Source organism: Solenopsis invicta, chromosome 3 (assembly GCF_016802725.1).
Source record: "Solenopsis invicta isolate M01_SB chromosome 3, UNIL_Sinv_3.0, whole genome shotgun sequence".
In the NCBI taxonomy this organism is placed as follows: Eukaryota; Metazoa; Arthropoda; class Insecta; order Hymenoptera; family Formicidae; genus Solenopsis; species Solenopsis invicta.
Window position 1 is genome coordinate 795,919 of NC_052666.1, and position 27,564 is coordinate 823,482.

General features: G+C 29.4%; 1 protein-coding gene and 1 pseudogene across 1 annotated transcript; one reads left to right on the forward strand and one right to left on the reverse strand.

Moving 5' to 3' along the window:
* Positions 1–16,598: 16,598 nt before the first annotated feature.
* Positions 16,599–20,849, forward strand: LOC105206096 (farnesyl pyrophosphate synthase-like). The gene is made up of 6 exons (XM_039446685.1): positions 16,599–16,894; positions 17,968–18,108; positions 18,316–18,563; positions 18,661–18,824; positions 18,967–19,179; positions 19,314–20,849. Exons 4-6 carry the CDS (start codon positions 18,666–18,668, stop codon positions 19,344–19,346), a joined length of 405 nt encoding a protein of 134 aa, XP_039302619.1. The 5' UTR covers positions 16,599–16,894; positions 17,968–18,108; positions 18,316–18,563; positions 18,661–18,665; the 3' UTR covers positions 19,347–20,849.
* Positions 20,850–23,231: 2,382 nt separating this feature from the next.
* Positions 23,232–24,869, reverse strand: LOC105199202 (annotated as a pseudogene).
* Positions 24,870–27,564: the final 2,695 nt, after the last annotated feature.

Below are 27,564 nucleotides of genomic sequence, written 5' to 3' on the forward strand. Positions count from 1 at the left end.
ATTGTAAATGAAAAAGCAGTAGATAACCCGTTTTCTATATTTCAATTATTGAATTTATTTACCTGTAGCAATTCACTGTTTAATTCTCCAGTCTCTGCTTACAGCAGAGTCAAAGCTGGGCTCTGATTAGCGGCTTTAACTCCTTCAGCAATTTGATCAGATGATTCGCACGAGCAACAGCTATTTGACGGGACGATCGTTTGTCATTATCGAGATAGATCTTCTTGCATACCGCGGTAATGTTATTAAACAAATCTGAAAAAAATTTTCACCTGTTAAAATATGGATTTCTCTAACTTCTTTCTTTCGTTAAAATTACTTACAGTATTTATATACAATTTTTTTTATTCTGTTTTTCAAATGCTTTCTAGAAATGCATAGACAAGAGTTGCTAAAGAATTTTTTTATATTTGTTAAAGTAATAAAAACTAATTCATTAAGATTTCAAACCTAAAACAGAAAATACCAAAAATATGTATTAATAAAAGGATTATGCATAAATTTATTATATATTATCCTGGACAACACGCCTTAATAAATAATATGTGTGTTGTTTAGGATTAAGAAAAAACAAAGTTTGTACTTACTTTACGGTGTACACGGCTTATATGGAATTAGCAGTGTACTAAGTTGTATGTAACCTCGGCCTCTAGTATTTCTCAGACAGGTACAGTTGACAGGAGCAATTTCCTGGAACTGTAACGAATTGTGGACGAAGTAGCTACAGGTAATGTCGCACCGATTTACAGTTTTGACTAGGCAAGTGACAACGACGAGGATTAATCGTTATCTCGAACAGGGCATATATTATAAAATTCTTCGGAATGAATTATGATTGGAATTATTTCGTTTTCCTTACAAATCACAATAAAAATTTAAAAAATAACTAAATAATTCCGATCGGAATTCATTCTGAACGATTTCATTATACGTACTCAGGTTTGCTGTATTCGAGCTCAACGATGCTTCTCTGAACGAAAATCAAAGTAAAAGATAATGTCCGTTATACGTACCACACTACGCTGACCACCGTCGAGAATCCGTAGCATCGCGGCCGATTCCACACAACCACACAAATACGCATCAATTCGCATGGTTATTTTACTTATTGTCAGGGTGTGCTTGTACATTTCGAAATTATATTTACAATTTTTTAACGTGTACTTTCCGTGTAATTTACACAAACCTTCTTCATACAGAGAATACAAAAATGTTAATTATTGTAAATTAGATAATACAAAACACAAGACAAAAAAAAATAAAGTTTTAAAACGTTAATATATCTGACTTTAGAATATAATAGTATGTACTAAAATCTTCAATTTAACTTATATTAATTTAATCCTAATGTAACATTTAACTAGTTTATTTTTTGTTCATGTAATTTTTGACGTAATGAAATTAATTTTATAAGCAAATAACTTTAACTTAATTTATTTAAGAAAATATATTAACATACCCTGCATTTTATATACATATTTACGCATAATGTATACTATTTATACTTTATGCATAAAAGCACAACTCTGATGTCAGTATTTTTTTAATGTATTTTGCGCTACGCGCAGTAAATTGTTGTTAAATGCATTTTGCGCTATGCGCAGCAAATTGTTGTAAAATGAATTCTGCGCTATGCGCAATAAATTGTTGTAAAATCCATTCTGCGCTATGCGCAGCAAATTGTTGTAAAATGCATTCTGCGCTATGCGCAACAAATTGTTGTGAAATCCATTTTGCGTTATGCGCAGTAAAATATAGTAATTAATACATTTGTGTTTGTAAAATTAATACTTTTACATTATAGTTGTTACATTCTACTTATTATGAAAAATTATGATCCGATGTTGAAAATATTTTATGTTTATGTTCTTTTTGGATTTTATCTTATTCACTATTCTTTTTTATTTGTTTAAAATGTTTTTCATTTTTCTTTTAGAAGTATTACTTTTTATTTTCTCTTCACGATTGTTGTATCTAGTGCGAGAATATGTTTTAACAGTAATCAAATATTTCAAAGCTTGCATTCGATGATTATAACACTTGTGACTACTGTCCAACCATCCAGCGTGATTTTTATTTGTTGCTTGAACACATGCAGCTACAATATTTTCAAGAACGTGATTGGATGCCCAATAATTTTGCCATGTATGATTAAATGTTTTTAACTGCGTTTTTGTTATATTTGTTAAAAGAGGAGTTGGCCTCACTAATTTTGTCACTGCAGGAGCATAATCATCATCATCATTATCATCTGAATATTCACGATATGCAATACATTTTTCATTTGCTGTCGCATCATCCATGGGAGTCTTCATCATATCGTTACGACAATTCTCACATTTAGTTTTTGTCACACTTCGTGCTACAAATCCGGCGAAATATGTAACAGCATTTTCATCATAACCACTTATTGTTAGTAAAGTAATATTTTCTATATTTTCAATATTTTCAAAATCCGCATATTCTTCCAATAGTTGCGCATCTTCCAAATATGACTCATCTTCAAAATCAGCATATTCTACAGTAGCAGTACTTGTATTTATGACTTTTTCTACCTCTTTCATGAGTTGATTTGGTTGAGTAATAAGTGCCTCACTTTCTGGACATTCGACATTATCTTTGTCGCTTGTTTGTATATATCCTGTTGACAATATATGTCTCATGGATAATTGTACCATTCTTGCTGTTGCATTTGGATTATGCCTTCCACGTTGTCTAAGTTTAGAAAATAAGTGTTCTACCGAATCCTGGTTGCACAATCCTGTTGCAAGTTCAAATCCTTGAAATTGATTTGCAAGTTTTTCATAAATTGCAAGAATAGCTCGTGTAGTTAAAACAAGGCCTCTGAAACATGGCATTTGAGTTACATTTTTTGATGATTTTGACCATCTTGAGCACCATTCAGTGAAATCTGTTAATAGAATAATTAAATCGGGATTCTTGGGGGACAATGGTCGTTTTCATTTTAATACTGTAACTATTACACGCAACAATAATATTATTCATACGTTCTGCAAAATCAGCAGTTGCTTCCCATGTTCAGTGTCTAACTCTTTTTCATTGCCAGCTGTTTTTATCGCATTATACATGCAACCTTATGACTTAATAAGTGGAATGCTAAATTAACCTTCATCGCCTCGAAATTATTCGGACAAATGTGCGCTTCTGTGATGTGTGATAACAAATTTGAACCTCCTTTTGTGGCATTGTCGATAGACCATGTCATTTCGATATTTGAATATGATGCAATTATTTTTCCATCATAATACAGATTTGTATGTCTCCTCAAGAAACTTGTCAATCTTTTTATCAAATGTGGAAAATCAAATGAGGCATAATATGTTTTATGTGTAAAATATGGTTTATCTGTATTAATATCCAGTTGAGCATAAGTACTTTGATTGCTAGTTCCTTGGTCACATGTTAGAAGTTGTACGTCAGCTCCTGCTTCGTTTAGTCTATCTAGACATTCTTTTATTAATATCACTATTTCCTTTGCTTTCATACATTTTTCTGGTAGAAAGTATGCTAAAGGCTGACACCATGGATGATGCGCATTTAAACTATCTAAATAGAATACAAAAACACATTTACTTCTGTCCGACTTTCTTCCTAAAGGTCCAAGATCAACAAGACCTTTTATTTGATCTAATTTCTGCGAATATTCCTCATAACTTTTTATAGACATTTCGTCCCATTTTAAAGCGCACACTCTTTCCTCTATTGGAAGCTGAGAAAGCTTGTCTTTTAAGTTTTGAAATATAAAGTCACAAAATCCTGGTATGTCATGTTCTTCCAGCCACCTTCGAATTGTTCGCTGTCCCGGAAAATTACAACCTGCTTTTCTTAAACGACAGAATGCAGAAGGTGAATAGTAATATAATTGCCTTGCAAGATTTTTTTCTTCTTGCGTGTATGGCGTACGTGGCGGATGTAGCTGCAAATTTATCATAGTTTTTGCAATGGGAAGTAGATTTTGTTTATTTATTATTTGTTTTACAAACTTTTTATTTTGCTTTTGTGTTTTTGGTATTCTATATCTTCGAACGGTACGTAATTGTAATTTAAAAATTTTATATTATTTTATATTTTGTAATTGATTTATCTTACGTTTTAAAGATTTAATGATATTGTTTTGCTTCTTATTTGTTATATTTTCTTTATTTTCTGCATTTCTGTTCTGTACATTAATATGCGTAGCAACTGTTGAAGCTTTTTTACGCATACGTGGCTCAAGATGTGTCCATTTGCTAGTATCTTCTTCTTCTGAGCTGTCAACATCATTCAGCCATGATTTATAAGTTTTTAATCGATGTTCTTGTAATTGCTCATCAATTAATATATTGTCGGAAATGGATGTAAGTAATGTAACGTTCGTTTCATTTTTTTCAAATTGTGATTGCTTTGTAATATTTTCAGCTTGATTTTTAGCCTGTGTTTTATTAAAATTTTTTCTTTTTCTTTTATACGTTTTTAAATTGTTCTGAGCAACATTAAATTCAAATGGAACTAGCACTGAGCTTTGAAAAATGTTCTTTATATAATTATGCGCAATAGCCGTTGAATTTTTCTTATACATATCTAGCTCAAGATGTATCCATTCGCTAATGTCTTTTTCTGAGTTGTCAAAATTCAGCTTTGATTTATAAGTTTTTAGTGGAGGCTCTTGTGATTGCTCTTAAATTGATATATTGTTGGAAATAGATGTAAGTGACGTTATGTTTGTTTCATTCTTTTCAGATTATAACTGCCTCGTTATATTTTCAGATATATATGCCTCTGTTTCATTTAAATTCGTTCTTTTTCTGTCACATTCTTTGAAATTATTTTGAGCGACACTTAAATCAAATGGGATTGGCACTGCGTCCTTTTTTAATCCCTTAATATTACTATTTAGATTAAATGAATCTATAGTAAAATGGTTTTCACAATCGTAGAGAAGTACGTGACCATTTTTCTAGACTAGCGTTTCCTATAATAGAGTAATAAAAAGGAAACGTTGAGAATTACAATTAAATTTCACTAAAGCATGATACAGAAAATATAAATAAAATATTAAATAATTAACTATCAAATAACAACAAATTATAAGATACAATAGGACCCCGTGTAATGAGATTTAAAAATAGTGTTATTTATTCTATTTAATAAAATATAAAGAAATCATTCAATTTGGCTCAAATTGATGTCTTTGATTAAAAAAAACTATTTGTATTTTACGCAACTACACAACTTTAACCCTTAAACACACCGATCCTGTAAAATACGGAAACACATTTTTGGGTCTGGGAGACTTTTTCAACTTTGAGAAGCTATAATTTTGATTACACTCAATATTTTTTACGATTTTTTTTTTTTAAACAAAAGTTCAAAATCTCAGGAGTGTGACTGCATAATCGGCATTGCCGACAAATAATTTATTGTGAAGTTATAAAAGCAAAACCATTAAGCAAAAATGAGAAATTGGTCAAAAATCCACTTTTCCTTCAAAAAATCATATCTTCGCAACAACAAACGTTTAAGGACTTTCAAATACGGCGTTTTAAAGCTAAAGAGTCGCACTTTCAAAATAAAATTTGGCAAAGTCATTCTTTTTAAAAAGTATAATTATGTAACATAGAGAATATGAGGTATTTTTGGGCATCTAAAAATCCATTAAAAAAAAAATCATATCTTTGCAACAAAAAACTTTGAAAAACTTTACAATACAGCGTTTTAAAGCTAAAGATTCATACTTTCAAAAAAAAATTTATGTTATTGTCATTTCTATTAAAAAATGTTCTTATGTAACAAGAATATGAGGAATTTTTGATTAAATCGTGTCTAAAATTGAAAATTGATGTGTTTCATGATATATTTCGGTAAAACTCTTTTTTCTACAACATTTTATAGTATTCCAACTTTAGATAGAGTATATGTGAGTAACATCTGCAAATCGACCTGTTCAAACGTATTTTGTCCAGTTTTTTTATGTAAAATACTCACAAAAAAAGTTTCACTTACACACTATATGGGTTGCATTGACCCTAACAAAACTTTACTGCCGTGCCGTTCGAATTCTAGTTAACCAAAAAAGTAGATCAACTATATCAATTGAAAAAAAAGATATCAAACTTTTTTTACGTCTTGGTCCGAATCTCCTATCTCATTCCGTCTTCACATAGCAAGCGTTCAAAACTTCATATGGGGTCTCTCAGACCCACTTACGTGTTTAAGGGTTAAGTATGTTTAAAACATTATTTTTTAACAGTAAGAATAAATGTACGCCCGATTTCTTAAAACTTGAAAAATATAGAATATTAAAGAAATAGTTTCGAAATGCGATTCTACTCGAAGATTACATTGCAAAATAGCAGCGTGGCTGATCTTGATAAATCTTACATTTTCTTAAAGAATTAAGTAAAAGAATTAAAGAATTTTTAACTATCACTATTACTGAGATAAACTAATCTTACTTGCTTCTGTTTCTTTTTGGCTTCTTACCTTTTTCATATTTGCTAATTTTTTACATATTTTAAAATATTTTTTATTTTTGTACATTTCCTACATTATTTTGTTATTTTAAATTTGTACATATCTTTTATATTTTTTTTATTTGTAATTTTTTTAGTCTTTTTTTTATAAATGTAATGCTTTTATAAAATGCATTAATTCTTCAAAAAATACGACAGCCTGTTATTTGATATCATTTTGACAGATTGTAACTGTCATTATTGCGCAACTTACAATATTTTTCTATATAGGCATATTTTTGAAAATTATTTCGAATAACTTGCGATTGTTGTTTCCTAAACAATTAATTTTGTTTTATTATTACGCGATCATAAGAAAAACAAGATCTAAGAATATTAAAAATAAAGAAATATAAAAAACATGTCAATAAAAGGTAAAAAAGATTTACGAAATATTAAAAAATGAAAACATTTTAAAATAAAAAACAAAGATAAAACATATTAATTAAAACAGGAGCAAGTTGGATTTGTTTATATGCTGCATAACTGTAATGAAATTTGAGATTCTTTGATTAATTTTAGTTTCTGTAACGTAAACTTTTAATTAAACAGATAAATATCTCGGTTGTCTAAATAAAATTTTCTGCAAGTTGTAAACTGCGTTTCTTAATTTATTTTTTTCATATTCCATCGAGTTTAAAAAAATTGTGTAGATTTATTCCTATTGTTGGGAAATAATATTTTAAACATATGTAAAATCGTATATTTGTGTAAAATATAAATGGTTCGTTTGAGTGAGGCCCAGTTGCGCACAGACGCGACACCACCAATCACGTAATTTAATCTAACCCAACCAACGGAAATATTTTAGGCATCGGCCGCCATGATTGGTGGTGTTCAATCGTGTATGTGTGCAACTTGGACACTCCCGTTCTTTTTAATTGAAGAAATTAATTTAAGCTAAAATGAGTGACAGATTTCTTTATATTTTGATATAACAAACGACTGTAAGAAATGTAACAAAAGTCGACTTCAGATGTTATTCGGGGTTTACTTTTCAGAATATTGTTCTACGTTAAATATTTATTAATAAAAATTAAAATTTTATTTACACTATTTTTCAAACAAATTTTGTAACCAAGTAAATTTGCGTCTTTTACGCTATTCAAAAGTAAAACGGCGAACGACAAAATACCGCGATACCTCGCTCGCACAAAACGTGAGGACACCGACCTACAACCTGATCGTATCATATTTTCTTTCTCGATCGTGCGTCTAGCGAGAAGAATACATGATCATAGCTTGCATAATTAGTGAACTATTCGTTAGGCTTAGTGATATTATTTAAACTACTTATTTATTAATACTATTTAATTATCGTACACAACTGTGCAATATTTAGAAAAATAGAACACTTAGTGAGTAAAGCATCTTATTATTTATACATTTATCTTTATTTTCAAATAAACTTACAGAATTAGATAATCTTTTTATTTATTTAATACGTAATGAATAAAATTAATATTTATTTTATTAACTTTTCATATTTTAAGCAATAACAATACGGAAAGGAAGATTGAGATCCGATATTTATAATTGATTTTTATATTTAAAACTGTCTTGGGATGTTTATGTTTAAAACTGTCTTAAAACGTGCTAAACTAATTATAACACAACCGCATTAGCATCTTAAAATATTATTCACAAATACTAGCTAAACAATAGAAACAAGTGAATGAGGAGCGCGCACTTCGTTCCTGAGCGTCGCATATCTAAAAACGCTTATACCGGTTAACTTTAACCAGCTGTCCCGCAAAAACTATCTGTCCTTCGCAATTGTGCTAAAGGAAAAAGTTGTTTCTTTTAGTACAAAGTATCATGTACTCCGAGGGTGCAGATTTTGGGACACTCTGTATATACCTTAGTAGCAATTTGCTGCAAGACTGCTATAAATCTTACAGCAGATCTTAACAAATTTTGCCAGCAGAACGTTACAATCTGTTTCTTCATTCTGCTCAAGTCCTTTGAAAGATTTCGAAAGATTCTATAAAGCAGATTCTTGCAAGAAACTTACATATATCATAGTCAAATTGCTTTGTTTTCTTCTTTTTCGAATTTCTGAGCTTTCTTTAAATTTCGCCGGTATTTTAAGGCAGTTTACTAACTCAACAGCAGTTGCTACAATTTCTTCGAATCCCTCATCTGTGCGAAGATTTTTAATATAAATTAAAGTATTATCAATTACTTTTCAAGCTGAAGCGATATTTTCAGTTGTACTTTGAAGTAATTTGTTCACAACATTAATGTAACTCAAGAGGTCATGCCATAATGCGACAGAACACAAAAATTAAAAATCTTTTATTTTTAGACATAGAACTTGAGTTTCATGTTTTGCCGAATGATCTGTCTTAGAATCTTCAAATATTTTGAATAATGCGTCGTAAATTTCTCCAATCTGATATCGTAAGGTTTTAGAGCATCGATTCGAGATTCCTAGCGAGTATCGGAAAGAGGCTTTAATGTTAATTTCGAAATGTGATTATTTAATACACTCCACTTTTTCGTTGAAGCAGAAAAGAAATTATAAATTGTCAGAATAATTTCAAAGAAATTGATTGTCTCGAAAGTAATTTTAGCTGCATCATTAATTACTAAATTAAGGGTGTGAGCTGTACAAGGCATAAAGAAAGCTCTAGGATTAATGTTTAGAATATGTTTCTGTAAACTATTATTTTTTCCTTTCATATTTGCTCCGTTATCATAACCTTGTCTGCGTAAATTTTGTATGTCAAGATTAAATTCTTTTAATTTGTTAATTGTGTATTTAGCCATGCCTTTGCCAGTCGAATCATGAATTTCAATAAAGCCTACAAAGTGTTCTTCTACCTTAACGCTGTTATCTTTTATCGATACAAATCACAAAATAATTGTCATCTGTTCTTTACGGCTAACATCTGGCATGCAGTCTAAGATTATAGAATAATATTTAGCTTTTCTAATTAATGACAAAATATAAATAAGAATATTATTGGAAAACAAAGAAATTATAATATTTTATTTTGTATCATCTTGCTAGTGTAGTGCACTTTTGTTTTCTTTTTTATAATTCGGCAAAGATGGGTAGCAAGCACTGAATTAAATTTAGCAAATAGTTCCATTAATTTTAAAAAATTTCTATTGTTTCTTTGGTACAAAACATCCGATGTTCCTCTAAATGCAAGACATTGTTGGCCCAAGAATTTTACGATTTCTATTATTCTTTTGATGACTGCACGCCAGTGTTGTTTTTTCATTTCGAACAATTTATCCGTTTGACTGTCAATTGTTGTTTTATTTTGCAAGGTTTGTCTTAGATCAATCCATTTTTTTAAATTGTTTATATGAGCTGAAGAAGTTTCATGTGTATGCAAAGTTTTTGACAGATTTTGCCAATTTGAATACCCGTTTTGAAATATCAATTTGCTCGTAATTGTATCTGTTGTGTAAGAACTAAATATTTTGCAACAGAAGCAATATACACTATTGCATTTTAATGAATATATAAGCCAGTCTTTTGAAGTAAATTCTAAATTTGCTAGTTTTCTGTTGTAGTATGCATTACTAAATTTTCTTCCATTGCTTTCCAATCGGATAATTTATATCGATGTGGCGATATGGACCATTTTCGATGATAATTTTTCTCGTTTTTTCATTTATATCGGGCCACATAGCAGGATCACGAAGGTTTATTAAAAGTTGAGATGTATTAATTGGTAGATCATCAACATTTTCGTTTTCTTTTTGTATTTTCATTTCTTTTAGAGTAGTAAAAAGCTTTGTTAAAGCAGTAAAATCCGTTACTGTAGATTCATTAGTAGCGTCTTGGTCTTCTGTCGATTTAATGATTTCTTGCTCATTTTTCTGATTGGATTCTTCTTTGTCTAAACTTTTTCCATTTTCCTTAAAATATTTATTAATATTTCCTCTTTGTTTTTCGATCTCTAATAATTTAGCTGCCTTACGTTATCTGTTCTCGTAACCAGATAATATTTTTTTATCTATTTTAATCTTTATTTACGCTGTTGAAACCCATACGAAAGAATCAATGGAGATATATATAACCAAATATAAAATTATATGATGTATGATATATTAACAACAGTGTACGGATATTCACAAAAATTTATATATGCTTTGAGGCTCTGGCCGTTCTAGATCCTAAATCATTTTTGGAAGGGTAAATATAATCAAATAAAATTTTGAGAAAATTAACAACCTTATCTTCAGTGACACAGAAATACGCGACAATCCAAAAATTGTAAATGACTTGAAAATTCCATCATTTGATCTCTTATTTGGGATTTTTTAACTGCCCCTTATCTCTCCGTTCCCACGGGTGGCATATTGATGCTCTCTACATAAGATTAACTTTTTATATAATAAATGTTTGCTCCAAACTACATTCAATTATCTTTACCCATTCAAAAGTTATTTAGGTTTAAAATTTATTTACTTTAAAATTTATTCCGACCTTTTTTATATACCTCATACTCGTATATAACAATATTATTTTTTACATTTGTAACATTTTGAACTGCAGAAATAGTTTTCGTGGAAATAACTCATATAAACATAGCATCAGAATTTGTTTAGTAAAACAGCAATTAAATATTAATAAACGATCAGTTACGAAAATAATGTTAAAAAAATGTACTATATAAATATTATATAAATGTCTACTTTTCGAAAGAAATATAGGAGATATTACGTGTAGATTCGGCTTTGACTTGTCTAAATGTATTTTTTTAATCGCACTGAAAATGACTATGATTTATAGTTAATTATGGTAACTGCAACCATTTTTTACATAATCACCAAACAGCGACGCGCTTCAGCGCGATTTCTTAAGCCCGTATCAGACTACGCATTGAAAATTAAAGATTGAAGATTAAAGATTGAGCTTTTGGCCAATCAAAATAAAAGAAGTTAAAATTTCCTTGTTTTGATTGGTCAAATTTCAATCTTTAATCTTCAATCTCAATCTTCAATGCGTAGTCTGATACGGGCTTTATAGCTTGTGGTCTGGTTCGGTAAGCTTTCGATTGTTTTTAGTCAAAAACAATCGACAGCTCACAGAGCCACGAGCAATAGGAAGGCGTTTTCATCTTACGTCTCTCGTCGCATACATCGACATACAGAATGGACTGCTGATGACCGTGGTGGGGGTAGAAAGACACATAGAGTGAGAGGCAGACAATACGAAGAACGTTCGTTCTCTGTCTACTAAGTCTGATTGGTTGCTGGGGCCACAACAACCAATCAAACTTAGTAGACAGAGAACGAACGTTCTTCGTATTGTCTGCCTCTCACTCTATGTGTCTTTCTACCCCCACCACGGTCATCAGCAGTCCATTCTGTATGTCGATGGTCGCATATGCTCACGCCGTTTGCGCTCTCGCGACTTTGCTGCCTTTTTGTTTACTTTACTATGAGTAATTGGCTGCTGCATTTTCATCTTTGTTGTTTGCCAAATATTAAACAAGGATAAATAATTCTCGCGATCGTTGCGAGTGTGAAATGGAACGTATGTACCTTTAGTAGTCTGTACTATGCAGCCGTATAAACGGATGCTTTTCACTACCGATATTATTAACCCTTAAACACACCGATCTTGTAAAATACGGAAATACATTTTTGGGTCTGGGAGAGACTTTTTCAACTTTGAGAAGCTATAACTTTGATTACAATCAATATTTTTCTACGATTTTTTTTTTAAACGAAAGTTCAAAATCTCAGGAGTGTAACTGCACAATCGGCATTGCGAAAAAATAATTTATTGTGAAGTTATAAAAAAAACCATTAAGAAAAAAATGAGAAATTGATCAAAAACCCACTTTTCCTTCAAAAAATCATATCTTCCCAACAAAAAACATTTAAGAACTTTCAAATACGGCGTTTTAAAGCTAAAAAGTTACACTTTTAAAATAAAATTTGGCAAAGTCACTTTTTAAAAGTATAATTATGTAACATAGAGAATATGAGGTATTTTTGGGCATCTAAAAATCCATTTTAAAAAAAAATCATATCTTGGCAACAAAAAACTTTGAAAAACTTTACAATACTGCGTTTTAAAACTAAAGATTTATACTTTCAAAATAAATTATATCATTGTCATTTCTATTAAAAAATGTACTTAGGTAGCGAATATGAGGTATTTTTGATTAAATCATGTCTAAAATTGAAAATTGATGTGTTTCATGATATATTTCGAAAAAACTCCTTTTTCTACAGCATTTTATATTTCAACTTTTAACAGAGTAATGCGAGTAACATCCGCAAACCGATCTGTTCGAACGTATTTTGTCCAGCTTTCTTGTGTAAAATATTCACAAAAAAAGTTTCGCTTACACACTATATGGGTCGCATTGATCCTAACAAAACTTTGCTGCCGTGCGGTTCGAATTTTAGTTGACCAAAAAAGTTGATCAACCATATCAATCGAAAGAGGAGATTTCAAACTTTTTTTACGTCTTGGTTCAAACCTCCTATCTCATTCCGTCTTCACATAGCAAGCGTTCAAAACTTCATATGGGGTTTCTCAGACCCACTTACGTGTTTAAGGGTTAAAATTAAACGTTTAATGCTGGTTTTCAAGCGGCCTCATTGCGCCGCTTACCGTACTTACCGCCTAAAACCGGCCCTGCACCGTAGCGCCTTTGCTCTCGCAACGCTCTGCTCGTCTGTGTATGCGCTCATGAAGTTCTACACCAATTCTCCGGCGTGTCTTAACTTACGATATTACGCGTTCAGAGCTCGTGACGATACCTTCATCGAGCACTTCCCCCCTTAATCTACCTTAATCTACGCAAAAGAGGACCGTTTGCAACGTATGAATTGTTTTGCGTCTCATTAGAATGTGAACGCCACGCCGCGCCGGTTTGTTGTAATACGCATCTTATACTTCTTTCCTGCTAACTCATTTAAAGTTTATATAGCAACTTATATAGATGAAATTTTAACATTTAAAATACAAATTGTGGTAACAATCAGAATAATGTTGAATTATAAATGTGATTATGACAGCGAATTACTAATACCTTAAAAATTCAAACAAATAATATCTAAAATTCTTCAACAGAATAAATAAGAAAAGGCGATAAATTTATAATGAAAATTTATTGTGTGTTTAATATATATTTTATTCCCCTCCTTCCTTTAAAATTGTCTTCAACATCTCGTTGGTATATTTTATATAAATTTCAATTTTAGAAAGAACAAATTTAATTAAATAAATATTTATACACTGGCTGAGGTGATATTTTTCGCAATAAATTATTTACAGTTTTTTCGTAAGGGGAGAAGGGTGCTATTCAGCATCATTTATTATTAGATTAATCTAATAAAAATGTGATTAATTTTCTTATTCAATCTAGAAGCTGTGTTATGATCGAAAGTAACGACGGCACGCAGTTTGGTTGAATCTGAGAAAATCACACGAATAAATATGAAGCACTAAGATTTAGCTACGACCGTAAAAGGCCTTGTTTAGATCAAGTTTTAATCAAGTTAAAATAACATATTATTTTTTTCTAAAGTACAGATAAAAATATTTGTCGTTTTTATGAAGGTTAAACTTTTTCCAATTTTATAAATTCACCATTTTTATCTCTTAATTTTCTGAACTTATTGAGCTAGAATTTGACCAATATACAATAGCATTCTTAATTTTATTTACCCTTAATTTAAAAATTTTTCCTTCTCCAACACCTTCAATTCCTTTCTCCTTTCAATTTTATTTCAATTATACACTTCTTCGATCTTTTCTCTTTCTTGACTTCCTTTTCATATTATTTTATTCCTCTTTTTTTCTTTATAATCATTTCACATTTTTAAAAATATTTACTAAAATAGATAAAATTCTATTAAAGAAAAATTTTAAAAATTCATAAATATTTACTAAAATTGATAATATTCTATTAGAGAAATTTTTATTTTTTTTAAACAAACTATCAAATATCACATGATATTTACCCATTGTTCCTTTATTTAAAAATCTTTAAATCGTTACCTTCTCCACCTTCTTAAATTCCTTTCTCCTTTCTGTATTAGTGCCATTTCAAAACTCTTCTTCCTTCTATCATTAATTCATTCTTATACTTTTTCTAATCCAACCTCACAATAATAATGTTTAAGAACATTTTAACTACAACAATGTAATAAATGTTAAACGAAATCGCTATCTGAAAATAAAGTACAGCACAAAGTATTAATTCTTTCTAAAGATAATTTTTACAACCATAAATAAAGACGTTTAATAAAACTTATCTGAAACATGAAATCCTTCAAGAAAAAGGAAAAATCTTTAAACGCAGGGAACAGAACCAACACAATAAATAAATTTGTAATTAATTTAATAATGTAATAATATTACACTATTAACTTCTTTATGCATATAACAGTTATTATGTCTGCAACTATCAACACGATCTCTGCTATGACAGCCGTTCACGAAGTTAGCACAGCAATAGAACCAATCAGCATTTCGGAAAAGCGACAACAATAAATTCAATAATTCGAGAATCGATGCAATACATTTTTTCAGAAAGGACTAGCACGCACGCGCGCTAACACGCGCGCTTTCAAAACTACAGATTTCATTTTTTAATCATTATTATTATATTTTATTCTTTTTTATTATATTTAATTAAATATAATTATATATGACACATTATTTTAAAATCTATATTAAAAGAGATAATGTTCAGTTAAAGAAATTTTTATTCTTAAAACACAAAGTGTCATAATACCATGTAAAATTCACCAATTAATAAAATAATCTTCAAACTCGCGATCAATTTCATTCTTAATATCTTTTATTTATCAATCTGTATCTTTTCCACTTTCTTTAATTCCTTTTTACTTTTTATTTTTTTTTTCTATTTTCACTCTCACAATGCTTCCTTCTTTTTTCTTTCATTATTTCTCACCTCTTCGTAACATCTTCCTTCATTGCACGCTTTTTAAAATCTTTACTAAAAGAGATAATGTTCGATTAAAGAAATTTTCATTTCTATAACACAAAATCTCAAAATATGATATAATATTTACCCATTATTAAAAAAAAATCTTCAAACTCGTGTTCAACTGCATTTTTAATTTTTTCCATCTTTTATTTAAAAATCTGTACTTTCTCCGCTTTTTTTAATTTCTTTCTCCTGTCTATTTTTTTATTTATTTTACACTCTCACGATTCTTCCTCCTTTCTTCTTACATTATTTCATTCCTTTTTGTTTCTCTACTTTCATTGCACATTTTTTTTAAATCTTTACTAAAAGAAATAATTTTCGATTAAATAAGTTTTCATTTTTATAACACAAAATCTGAAAATGTGATATGATATGATATTTACCAATTATTAAAAATAACCTTTAAATCCATGTTCAATTGCACTTGTAATTTCTTTTATACTTCATTTAGAAATGTTTACTTTCTCCGTCTTCTTTATTTCTTTTTTTCCCTTTTATTTTATTCCTATTTTATGGTCCTTCAATTTCTCTCTCTCTCTCTCTCTCTCTCTCTCTCTCTCTCTCTCTCTCTAATTTTTGACTTTGGTCTCCTTCCTTGCCCCCGTTCTTCTTTCTTTCCTTCTATCCGTATATTAAAATCTTTCTTTCACCTTTCATTTCTCTGACCATTTCTTGTAAATAAAATGTAACACAAAGTATTCACGTACTTGGTTCTCTATACTAAAAGATATGGTTTCTATTTTGACTCAAGAATCTACAATTGCATTTTGCAGATTCTACTAGACCCACTTTTTCTTTCTTTTGATTAGTAAATGCATAATCTGAGATGATTCTTAAAAAGACACCTAATATATTTTTATTATTTTTATTATTTATCTTCAACTTTATTAAAAGTCTTTAAACTGAAATTGTTATAGTTATTTATGTAGTATTGCTTGTTAATGTTGGGACTTATTGTGTTGAAATGTACAGAGTCCATTAAATGATAACCATATCTCAATCATTCAAAATATACCCTTTAAAAGATATTTTATTGAACAATCACGCAAAGAGATTTTATAATTCAAATCTTGCCCATAATTTTCGGATATTTACAAAATTAGTTTGAGTCAATTATAAGCAATTTACAAATTATATTTCTCTTTTTATATTTTTTACAAGAACATTTTAAATTTTAGATTTACACATATTTTTCTTCTTTTAATATGTAAAACAAATGTAGCATAATTATATTTTATCCGTAATATCTGTCTTTGACTTTATGTAACATGTATAATATTTATTATTGAAATACAAGAAATTCCTGGAATCTGCAACTGAAGAGGCTCTGAGCAACTAAAAAAGCCCTACCAAATCAACGCCGGCATTCGCAAGCAGAAGGACTCGGCAGGAATTCTTACACGCAAAGAGTCTATTGGGTCGTCACGTCAAGACGCAGTAAGTAAAACAACGCTTTTCGCCAATCAGGCGTGGCCACTAAAACGCTAGACCAGCAACAGAATCATCAGAATACTTTTGTACATTAATTTTAAATTGTAAACATTTCGTTCTGCTTTATTTTTTTAATTAAAGACATAAACAACCAGTCTGGCTATTTTTTAAATTAAAAACATAAACAATCAGTTAAAGTTTAAGAAATATTCGTTTTATAATTGTAATATATTGGTTTCCTTTTTTGTAAAGATTTGAAGACAAATTTAATTTCTTATAAAAAAGAAAAGAAAAACTGTTCGAGTGAGATAATACAAATTAATGATAATTTTTGTAAGTATAAAATCATTATAACAATATTTAATAAAATGTGTTTTCAAATATGTTGTATTTAACAATTACACTTTTATATTAATTTAATTTCAAATGTTTAAACTTTAAAAATTACTATATTAACATTTCTAAATGTTACATCAATTGTTTTTTGTTTACTGGAAATGTATTAAACGAAGAGAATTTAAATAAATAATTTGATAGTTGATTTAAAATATTAATGATTGAATTAAGTAAATGACACACAACTTTTCGGATGAATCAAAATTATGTTATTAATGCAAAATTTTATTTTGATTAGATATAATTGTATATATTGACTGAATCATTGTTGCTTATTGTTAAAGTTTTAGTACGTTAATTGTAACGAGAATGGCTAGTTTTACACCTCAAATGATAATGGAGGAGGAATGTCAGTTAATGGCAGTGTGGCCGAATATTATTAGTGATTTGACGGATGCAGCGAAAAGTGCGCATATAGACGTTAGCAAATGATTGACAAAAGTATAAAGTATAGTTTATTAATACAAATACTAATATACAATAATCATGGATATGATATTTTTGCAATATTGCAATATTACAGCAATACTGCAGTAATATTACGTATTGTGCATGGGATCGAATATGTTTATTAATATATAAAAAGTCTATAACCATAAAATATGAACAAATCATAAATTTAAATGAATGTATAGACTAATGTACTTTTCTATTACACATTTTATTAAACATTTTTATTACAGGTATTGAAATACAATGTCCCAGGAGGAAAGAAAATTCGTGCGTTAACATTAATTTATTCATACAAATTATTGGCTCCAAACGAACAACAAACAAAAGAAAAACTTCGTTTGGTACGGATTTTAGGGTGATGCATAGAACTGGTACGTAATTTTGTTCTTCTTTTCTTTATGATTACGTTTTATAAATTCAAATAAATTAAACGCAGAATGTGACATTTTAATTTATAACGTATTTAAAGACGTGCAGTATAGTGCATAATGAGTGATTTAATTAAAAATATGAAGTTTAAAATTAAATAAATTATTGCGATTATGGATAATAATGTTGAGACATTTATTGTTACACAGTTACAAGCAGGTGGACTCATGTTAGATGACATTGAAGATAGAGCGCTAATGCGAAGAGGAAAACAATGTTGGTACCAACGCAATCATGTTTTTTAAGGTCCTTCTTAAAGTTCTTTTGAATTAAATAATACACAGAGTTTTCTAACATCAATGATGGCCTGATGTTAGAAAACTCTGTGTATTATTTAATTCAAAAGCACTTTAAGAAGGAAGATTGTTATGTTCATCTAATAGAAACAGTCCATACGGTGAGTGAAAATATATTATCTGTACATAGGGGAGTACCCCAACATTGTTCTTTTCCTTTTGACCGAGCAATTATATATTATGAAAATATTTCCACAGAATATATGGAAAACAATATTAGGCCAATCTCTGGATATGCTGTCAACCAACTCAGGCAAAAGCCAAATCTGGCCTTATTTACAATGGACCGTTATAAGTCCATTGTCGAGTATAAAACAACATATTACACTTTTATTTGGCCCGTAACCTCAGCAATGCACTTAGTAAGTATAACATTTTTGAATTTAAATATTGAAATTTTGAGTTTTTACAAGTTTTGAATCGACAAATTCTTTAACTTATTCTTTGAACTTCGAAACAATAATGCTTTGATAATAATAATGTGACACGTTACTTATTCCACAGGCGGGAATAAAAGACCCTGAAACGTTTGAATGTGCAGAACACATTTTGTTTGAAATAGGGTATTTATTCCAAATACAAGATGACTGTTTGGCTTTCTTTAAAGATTCCAAAACCTTTGGTAAAGATAATACCGATATACAAGAAGGCAAATGTACGTGGCTCATTGTTGAAGCTCTTCAACGCGCTACTTCAAAACAACGTGAAATTTTAGAAGTAAGTATCATTTGATAGATATGTTTTTGTCGCTGTTATATTAATACGCTCTCTCTCTCTCTCTCTCTCTCTCTCTCTCTCTCTCTCTCTCTGATATATTAATCCTTTTTCTTTTTTCTTATTTTTCCATTCAGGAATGTTATGGAGTTGCGGATCCACAAAAATAAAAAAAGTAGAAGAACTCTTCATTGACCTGGGTTTGCTCCAGATTTATACCAGTTTTGAAGAAGATTAACAAAACATCATAAAGGCACAGGTAGAGAAAATTTCATGCGGACCTGTAAGCAGTATGCTCTTCTGGTTATTAGGGAGAATTTACCGCAGAGCATTATGAAAGCTGGTTTATTGCAACACCGAAATGATATAAGTGTACGTCCATCTTCAAGAAATTTTGTATTAGTTCTTTTATTAATAATTTGTAATAAATGTCAATTTATTTAAACATATTTTATGATTTGCAGCGCATTGTTAAAACTTTTTAATTCGTAACAATATTACTTATTGTATTAAGTAATTATATCAATGTTATAATAATTTTTTTTTATGTCTAATATTATATCAATACGTTATATTCTTTTATGTCTAATATTACATGCAACAATTTTTAACATAATATTAAGAATAACATTAAAAATTAAAAATCCTTAAAATAATGTCTTTAATTCCTTGTAACATTATCAAGCGATGCGGTAGCGTCGCGACGCCAGGTCTAAAAAAAAAGTTTATAAAAATTTGTGACTCCTGCTCTGGCATTGTCGAAGCGCTACTGCAGAAGCTTTATTTCAAGTCATATATAATCATAATTAGTTATTAGCATTGATAAAAGATAATTTAAACTATAATATAACATTTTATTTATTATGCGCAATTATAAACCAGGAAAGATAAATACAACATAACGAGATACAGCAAAAGGATAACAAATCGTTGCAAAGAAAAGAAAAGAGAACATACATATAACAAACTTCTCTTTTAACTTATAATAAGCATGTAATCATTATTATTAGTTCTTTAATTTTATTTTACTTTGCTCAAACGCAGACCGCGTTAACTATTACGCTGAAATTAAAGTTATTTCCCAATCAAGCACAATTTGTAACTGCTACATGATTTGGGAGTAACAGTTTATATAACAAATATTTTATAACATTTACATGACAGCTACTTCTATCTACTACTATTAAATTAATTTTATTTTGAGAAATAGAGCAATATTTATATTATATTTATATTATATTTATATTATATTATTTAATATAATATTTATATTATATTATATTTATATTTAATTGTTTAATAATATAATATAATGTCATCCTCTAAATGACGCCGTACAAAATTTCAACAGAACAATATTGAAATTTGATTTGAAAAATGAACTTTGGATGGTAAAACGTGTTGAGAAATGCAAAGACGTGCGTACAAACAAAATTTTTTTTTTTTGGCGTTTGAAAGATGGTATTATATAATTATATATAACTATATATAATTGTTTGTGACAAAAAAATTTTGTACTGTGTAATACATAGAAAAGAAGAAAATATTATGGCTCTTGCCATAAATATTTACATACTATTTTGTTTTTTAAATTGTATTATAATATAATATTGTAATATCGGCAGTAAAACTTGTTCATTCAAAACATTAAAGTTATTTAGTTGCTAATGAAACGAGAGTGAATTTCTTTCACAACACCTGCCTCTTAAAGCGAGCCTTTTCTGAAAGTTGTACCAGTCTTCAACCATTGGCACCATACGCTCAGGCTAAGCGAATTTCTCGCCAAACACTGATTTAATAGGAATTAATATTGCAAAAATTTTTGTAAAAAAAACTTTTTAATGAACATTATCTTGAGATAAAATAGAGCATAAAAAATATATTTAAACGTATGAAACCTGAAGTAAATCCAGATACAATAATGCTGAGACGATCACCGTGCTCTTTTGTCAAAAACGTTTGGGGCAGACTTTACTCTCGCAGGCATATTCGCGCAAAGCTTGGAAGACTCAGCCAAGTGAAAAGTGTTCGTAAATTTTTGCACGCGAGTTATAAAGACGAAGGAAGAAACTGAAAGGGAGAGACAGTCGATCGCCGGGATACCTCCACGGCGAAGGTCCCCAAGTGCTAGGAAGCGAGCTCGTTAGAGTCAAAAGTGAGCTTCTTAATATGAATTAGTTTATCACAGCGTTACCGCGGGCCGGTGGTAATGCCCGAATGAGAGCTTAGGCCTTAGGCCATTCGGGAGGACTACCGTAGAGCGGGCTCCGTATGGGGTCGGCCACGCATCGAGTGCTCACGCTTGTAAGTAGGCAAGATCCGAGATGGAGTGTGTGTATATATTTATTGTATGTACACGGATATGAGGAGGTGTGCCGTTCCCTTCTCGTGACGAGTTACTTGACAAGGTCGCGGGGGCCTACCGATGAAATAACGTATTGTTGGCTGGGGGCCCCCGATCGGTCAGTTAGGGTACGTTCGAGGAGAAGTTTTTAGGAGGTAGGCGATGTGGGTAGAATCCCAGCGATGTACCCACACCGAATCTTCGTATAGAAGATGTGAGTTTTTTAATTCATCGATTGATCAATCGCATTAAGCGCAAATGCAAGTTTACAGTTCAAAGTTGCATTTGTGCATAATACGATTGATCAATTGATAAATTAAAAAACTTACCTACATTAATATTTTAAAAATTATATATCTCTCACAACGCTATCAACACAAATTTATTTTTACTAATATTTTCACAAAGCTTAAAAGTAGATTTGACAATGAGTTGTATTGATTTAAACATTGACAAATTATGCTTACAATAGTAACAAATAAATATATATGGAAAAAAATAAATTTCTATGTTGTAGATTAGGTATCGCTGAAAATAAAATAGACAACACATAAATGTAATAACTATTAATATTTATTAAAATCTGACAGAGTACAAAGTAACATCGCCAATATATATCTGAATATATTTTTTAATAATTATAATTACTGACAATAAAAAGAAAAAAACATCTTTTATAAAATAATATTGAAAACTAAAAATGCTGCTTTCTTTGATATGCAACTAACTTATAATCTAAATAATTTAAGACATTAATTTTTAAAAATAATAATATATAATATTGTATAAAATATATAATACTGTATAATTAAAAATAAAATTTTCTTTGGCCCCGTTTTATACAATTGAGTCTTAAAATATTTTCTCTCTTTCAACGCTGAGAATATTTCTTACAACTAAATTATAATATTTATAAAAAAATATTTATCATTAGGCATTCAACATAAAAATAAAAAAAAATATACAACACTGTACAAAAATGTATAACGAAAAAATAAAATTTGCTTTGGCCCAATGTTTTACACAGTTGTGTCTTAAAATATTCCCTCTCTTTCAACGTTAAGAATATTTCGTACAAATTATAATATTTATCAAGAATATTTATCAATGAGCATTTAACATATACATTTAACCAAAAACCTTTTAATTTAATTTAAAAAAGTGTCCAGAAGTAAATCAATTATAATAACCAAAATCAGAAATCCGGACAAAAAATACAAGAAATACAAAAATATTAAATTCGAAAATGTGTTATGCTCTTTTAAATTTTATTATTTTTTTAATGTCCAGAACTTAGCGCTTGTGATTGTTTATGATCTTTAATGTATTTAAATATAAAGAACATAATAGCTTTATCAATAATTAAAGTATCACAACGATGGATATCACAGAAATTACTATTATAATTTGAAAGAAATATCTCTTTGAATCAATTCTAAACGAGATATATGCCCATTTTCATCTAAAAAAATGGTATAACCTATTACGTAGATTTTCGAGTAATGCAAGTACCCAATCGCTTGCATACGTCAAAGAGTCATTTTCTCCATCATGTTCTTTAAAAATTGTAAATAAATGATGTTGACATTGTGTCGAAAACAAATCATCTCGACAATTAGTACAATGTTCGTCTGGCAAACGTAATTTTTTAATAAGATAATCTGATATATATAAAAGGGCAAAACAGTCTTGAACATTCACTTCGTTAAAATTTTTCCATTCTAAAGTTTGTATTTCAACTTTCTTGAATAGTTCAATTTCTTCTAGTGGTATATTTTGAGATACATATAAGACAATTTAATATTTATAGTTATGTAGAAATTTATTTTAAAAGCAAGATATATTTTATCTATAAAAAGGAATTAGATAATTTCTATTAGTCATATGCCAATGCGCGTTAATATTGGTAGTAACAAAATATTTTCACTATACCGCAGTGATAAATGTCTGGAGCACCATGAAAGTAAGTTCCGATACCATGACCCAAAAGTGCAAGTATTACATTCAAATTATGTTTATTTGCTGTCTCTTCTATTACATTACCTAAAAATAAAATAGAAAAATTATACAAAATGTTAAAAATGAATGTTATACCATATAACCGAGTTGAGATTTTTAATCATGTACAAATTATTACCAATGTTGCATAAATATTCATTTGGTTTGCATATTTCAATAGCTGACTTTAAACAAATTCTGTGATTGTTATCAATCGTTTGCCTTCAGAATCTACCTCCCCAACTTGAAACATGGCTGAGCAATCGCCGTGATAGTCATTAAGCTAAACCTATAATTTGTAATTATAATTTTAACTAGGAAAAGAATACAATTTTATAGAACGTTTTTCATAAAAGATGAGGCTACTCAGTGTTATATCAACATTTGTGTATATCACCTTCTTGCAAAGGCCTATTGTCTGGAATACCATGGCAAGCGATATTGTTAACACTTGAACAAATAGACTTAGGAAAATCACGGTAGTTGAGTAGATTGGAATATGCTCCATTGCCAATGATCATATCATGTACTTGTTTGTCGAGAAAATCTGTTGTAATGCCTGGCTAGCATATGTCAATTTCGTTTTACATTCAAATTTACATAATACTTAATGCATGGATATATCTAAAAGTTATTAATAATATTTGAGGATATATTCTACAAAGTCAAAAAGATAAAAAAATATATACAAATAAATATCTTAAGGTGTTATTCTTAAAATATTATTTCTTACTTACATATTAATATGTAACCCTAAACAAATTTACATGGAAAACTTTTAATTTGCGAAACTTGCTAAAAGTTGTACACATCTTTCAGATATTCTCTCTGCATAGAGATTTAGATTCATTATAATTCTCTACATTTACAATTGTAATTTAAAACTGATGATTGAGATAACATAAATTTGGACTCTTATATAGACTAATTCATCTTAATTAATGTGTCAACTTGACGCAGAATGTGGCCAGCAAATTTGCAACTCTGTCTTATACATTCTATTTGATATTCATCTTTGATTTCAGGTATTGTCAGTCCATCTTTGGGTACCATCGATTGGCTGTAGGATGGCTGTGGTATATACATAGGTACAATAACTTTTTCAGAAACTAGCCAAGGTTGGACTATAGCATATTTTCCAAAAGGATTGTCATTCTGAATATTAACAAATTTGGGTATTTTTACATCTCCAGCCTAGAACATTTTCCTCCAGTTACATATTCCCGTCCTTCGGCCCATGGATATCTCTTACATTACCTAACCAAGGCGAACGTATGACATGCATTAAGAGTTCTTCGTTGTATGGATCAGCCTTTGCAGCAGCTTCATACAGCTCACTAACTTTGTCCATTGCGTATGTAAAATTAACACAAAAATTGACATAATAGCAATATAATTAATCTGAAATGTGATCTATATATTTTAAAAGACTTACGTTGGTGTATCTCTCTGTACAAAATACTCATCGCTTGCAGAGTGGAATTTTCGCAGAGTACCTTCGGGCGCACTCCATAATCCATAATGACCTGGCACTCATTGTCACTTTAAGAAAAAATGAAATAGATAAATATTTTACTTAATTAAAATAAAATCTTACTTACCTTTTTTCCAATGTCTTATCCTTGTGTGCTCTCTACTTCTTCTGCAAAAAAGAAAAAGTTAGTTTTAATTAATAAATAACACATCTTCTTGTATTGGATCGGCTTTAATTGAGCTTTATAAATTCGTTGTTACAACAACGATAATCTGAGATGCTTAAATGTAGTTAAATAAATTATAATTATAACTGTAACAAATATTTAAAATTTTAATTTTTTATATTTGTTGTAATTATAATTTATTTAACTACATCTAAACATCTCAGCTCATCGTTGCTGTAATGACGAACATATAAAGCTCAACTAGACCAAAGCCGATCCAATACGGAAAATGTGCAAATATTTTTTTATAAACTCTATTTAAAAAATATTTGCGAGTATACTTATCTTATATTTCCTCCAAGGTGCCCAAATTTTATTTTGACACCTTGTATACCAACGTTTGACATTTTGCGCTAACCTCCACAGCTGCAGTCGTTCTCATCTCTCGTTATAGTTGCGCGTTCAGAAATGCATCCAAAAAAAGTATTGCAACAATAATGCAAGCGACTGTACAAACAAGGGCTTGCATTATCGAGGGGATGGCGGAGGGGGGCGGGGTGGGGGCGTAGTTCAGGATACGAGAGATGTTATGCAGAGACGGGGAACCGGTCTCTTTTTCTCTCTTTTCCGTATAGTTTTCTATTAATTTAATCAAACAATTTTATATTAACTTATTAGTTTTATATGAATTTTATATTAATTTTATATCAATTCATTAAAATTAGTTTAATAATTGTTTGGGACAACGTGACGCGTTCTCTCTCTTCCACCCATTGCTTTTTCTACCGGTATAAAGCTAGTACCCCATCATTAAAAAAAAAGTTGGGAATATGGCACATTTAATGGCTCATTTATTACTAATTTATTGGTCTAGTCCCGAATTTATTTCTCTTACTTATTCGCTGGAAAATAAAATCAAAAGTGGAGGTAATGATTTAACGTTACGCTCTAGCATTCCCACTCTGGAAAGAAAATATAGAGTACAGTAAACAAAAAAAAACCAAGTACACCATAGAATTTTTTTATAATTAATTGCTCTAAAGTACTGCAAAGAAATATTAAAAACAATGATTATTAATGGATTGAATCAATGTACAATGCCAGTGCCAGCGTAACGTACAAAAGTAAAGTATATGAAATAAATTAATTGCTGTATTGATTTCGATGTCAAGATGTCTCTTGAATTTGTTGCTCTTAAAGTAACTCGATCTAAAATTTGTTTTAAACTCATGATACAGAAATATTTTAGAAAAATTTTCATTCTTTACTGCCGTTATAAAAAAGGTTACTACCGCAAAAATTACACACAAAAAATGGCAGATTCTGTGTGTAATTTTTATGTGTAATTTTTTCGGCAGTAATACTTTTTCATAAGGGTGGAATGCTTTTGATTGGCTGAGTTGCCTAACGATCTTTGCCTATAATCGCGATAACAAATCTGCTGCTAGAACGAGCACCGAATGAGAAAAGACGGATAGCAAAAGGGAAAACAGGTCTCACTCTCCTTTCCTTTCTCACTCTCTCTGTGTAGCTCTCACTCTAAGATCTTTTGGATGGTAGGTCCAAGGAAAGGCGCAATACTCACAATAAGACAAGCGGCACTATCGACCACAGAAAGTAGTCACCTTCTTCTTACACCTACCTGAGAACCAAGACATGATGTTTTAAAAACCATCCATAGGTAGAGATGGACAATTTTTCGAATAAAGGCTAATGAATAACGAATAAAATTTTGAGAAAAATATATAAAATCACACAAACAATACAAGCACAAAAATTTAGCTGCGACCATTGAAGGCATTCTTGTTCAATTTGAATTGATACGGTAACGGTCAAAATATCTTTCTACTACTTTGAATAAAATTTTATTTATGAATAATGAATAATTTTTTATTCGAATAAAAATTTATTCGTTTATCCCGAATAAAAATATTCTTGAATAAAATTTTATTTATGATTAAAAGATAATTTTTTATTTGAACAAAAATTTATTCGTCTATCTCGAATAAAATAATTTTGAATAAAATTTTTATTCAAATAGAAATTTATTTATTATTCGTAAATAAAATCTTATTTATTATTCATTATTTATATAATACAAATAAAAATTATAAATAAAATTTTATAAATAAAAATTTATTTGAATCAGCAATTCAAAAATTATTGTTTTCTATTTATCTTATTATTTTATTTATTATTTAATTTTATTATTTAACTTATTTTTTTTTTAAATAGTAGAGAGAAATATTTTGACCTTTGCTGTATCAATACAAATTGAACAAGAATGCCTTCTACGGTCGCAGCTAAGTTTTCATGTTTGTATTGTTTGCATTGATTTTATATACTAATTCCTCAAGTTATTCTTTTTACTTATTTTACTATACTTTGTTTATTTACTTTTTATTT

Excerpts from the sequence above, each read along its gene's own strand:
- LOC105206096 (XM_039446685.1), top strand. The coding sequence starts at position 18,666 with ATGGAAAACAATATTAGGCCAATCTCTGGATATGCTGTCAACCAACTC. Across the intron at positions 18,825-18,966 it reads TAACCTCAGCAATGCACTTA|GCGGGAATAAAAGACCCTGA; the intron begins GTAAGTATAACA and ends CTTATTCCACAG. Across the intron at positions 19,180-19,313 it reads AACAACGTGAAATTTTAGAA|GAATGTTATGGAGTTGCGGA; the intron begins GTAAGTATCATT and ends TTTTCCATTCAG.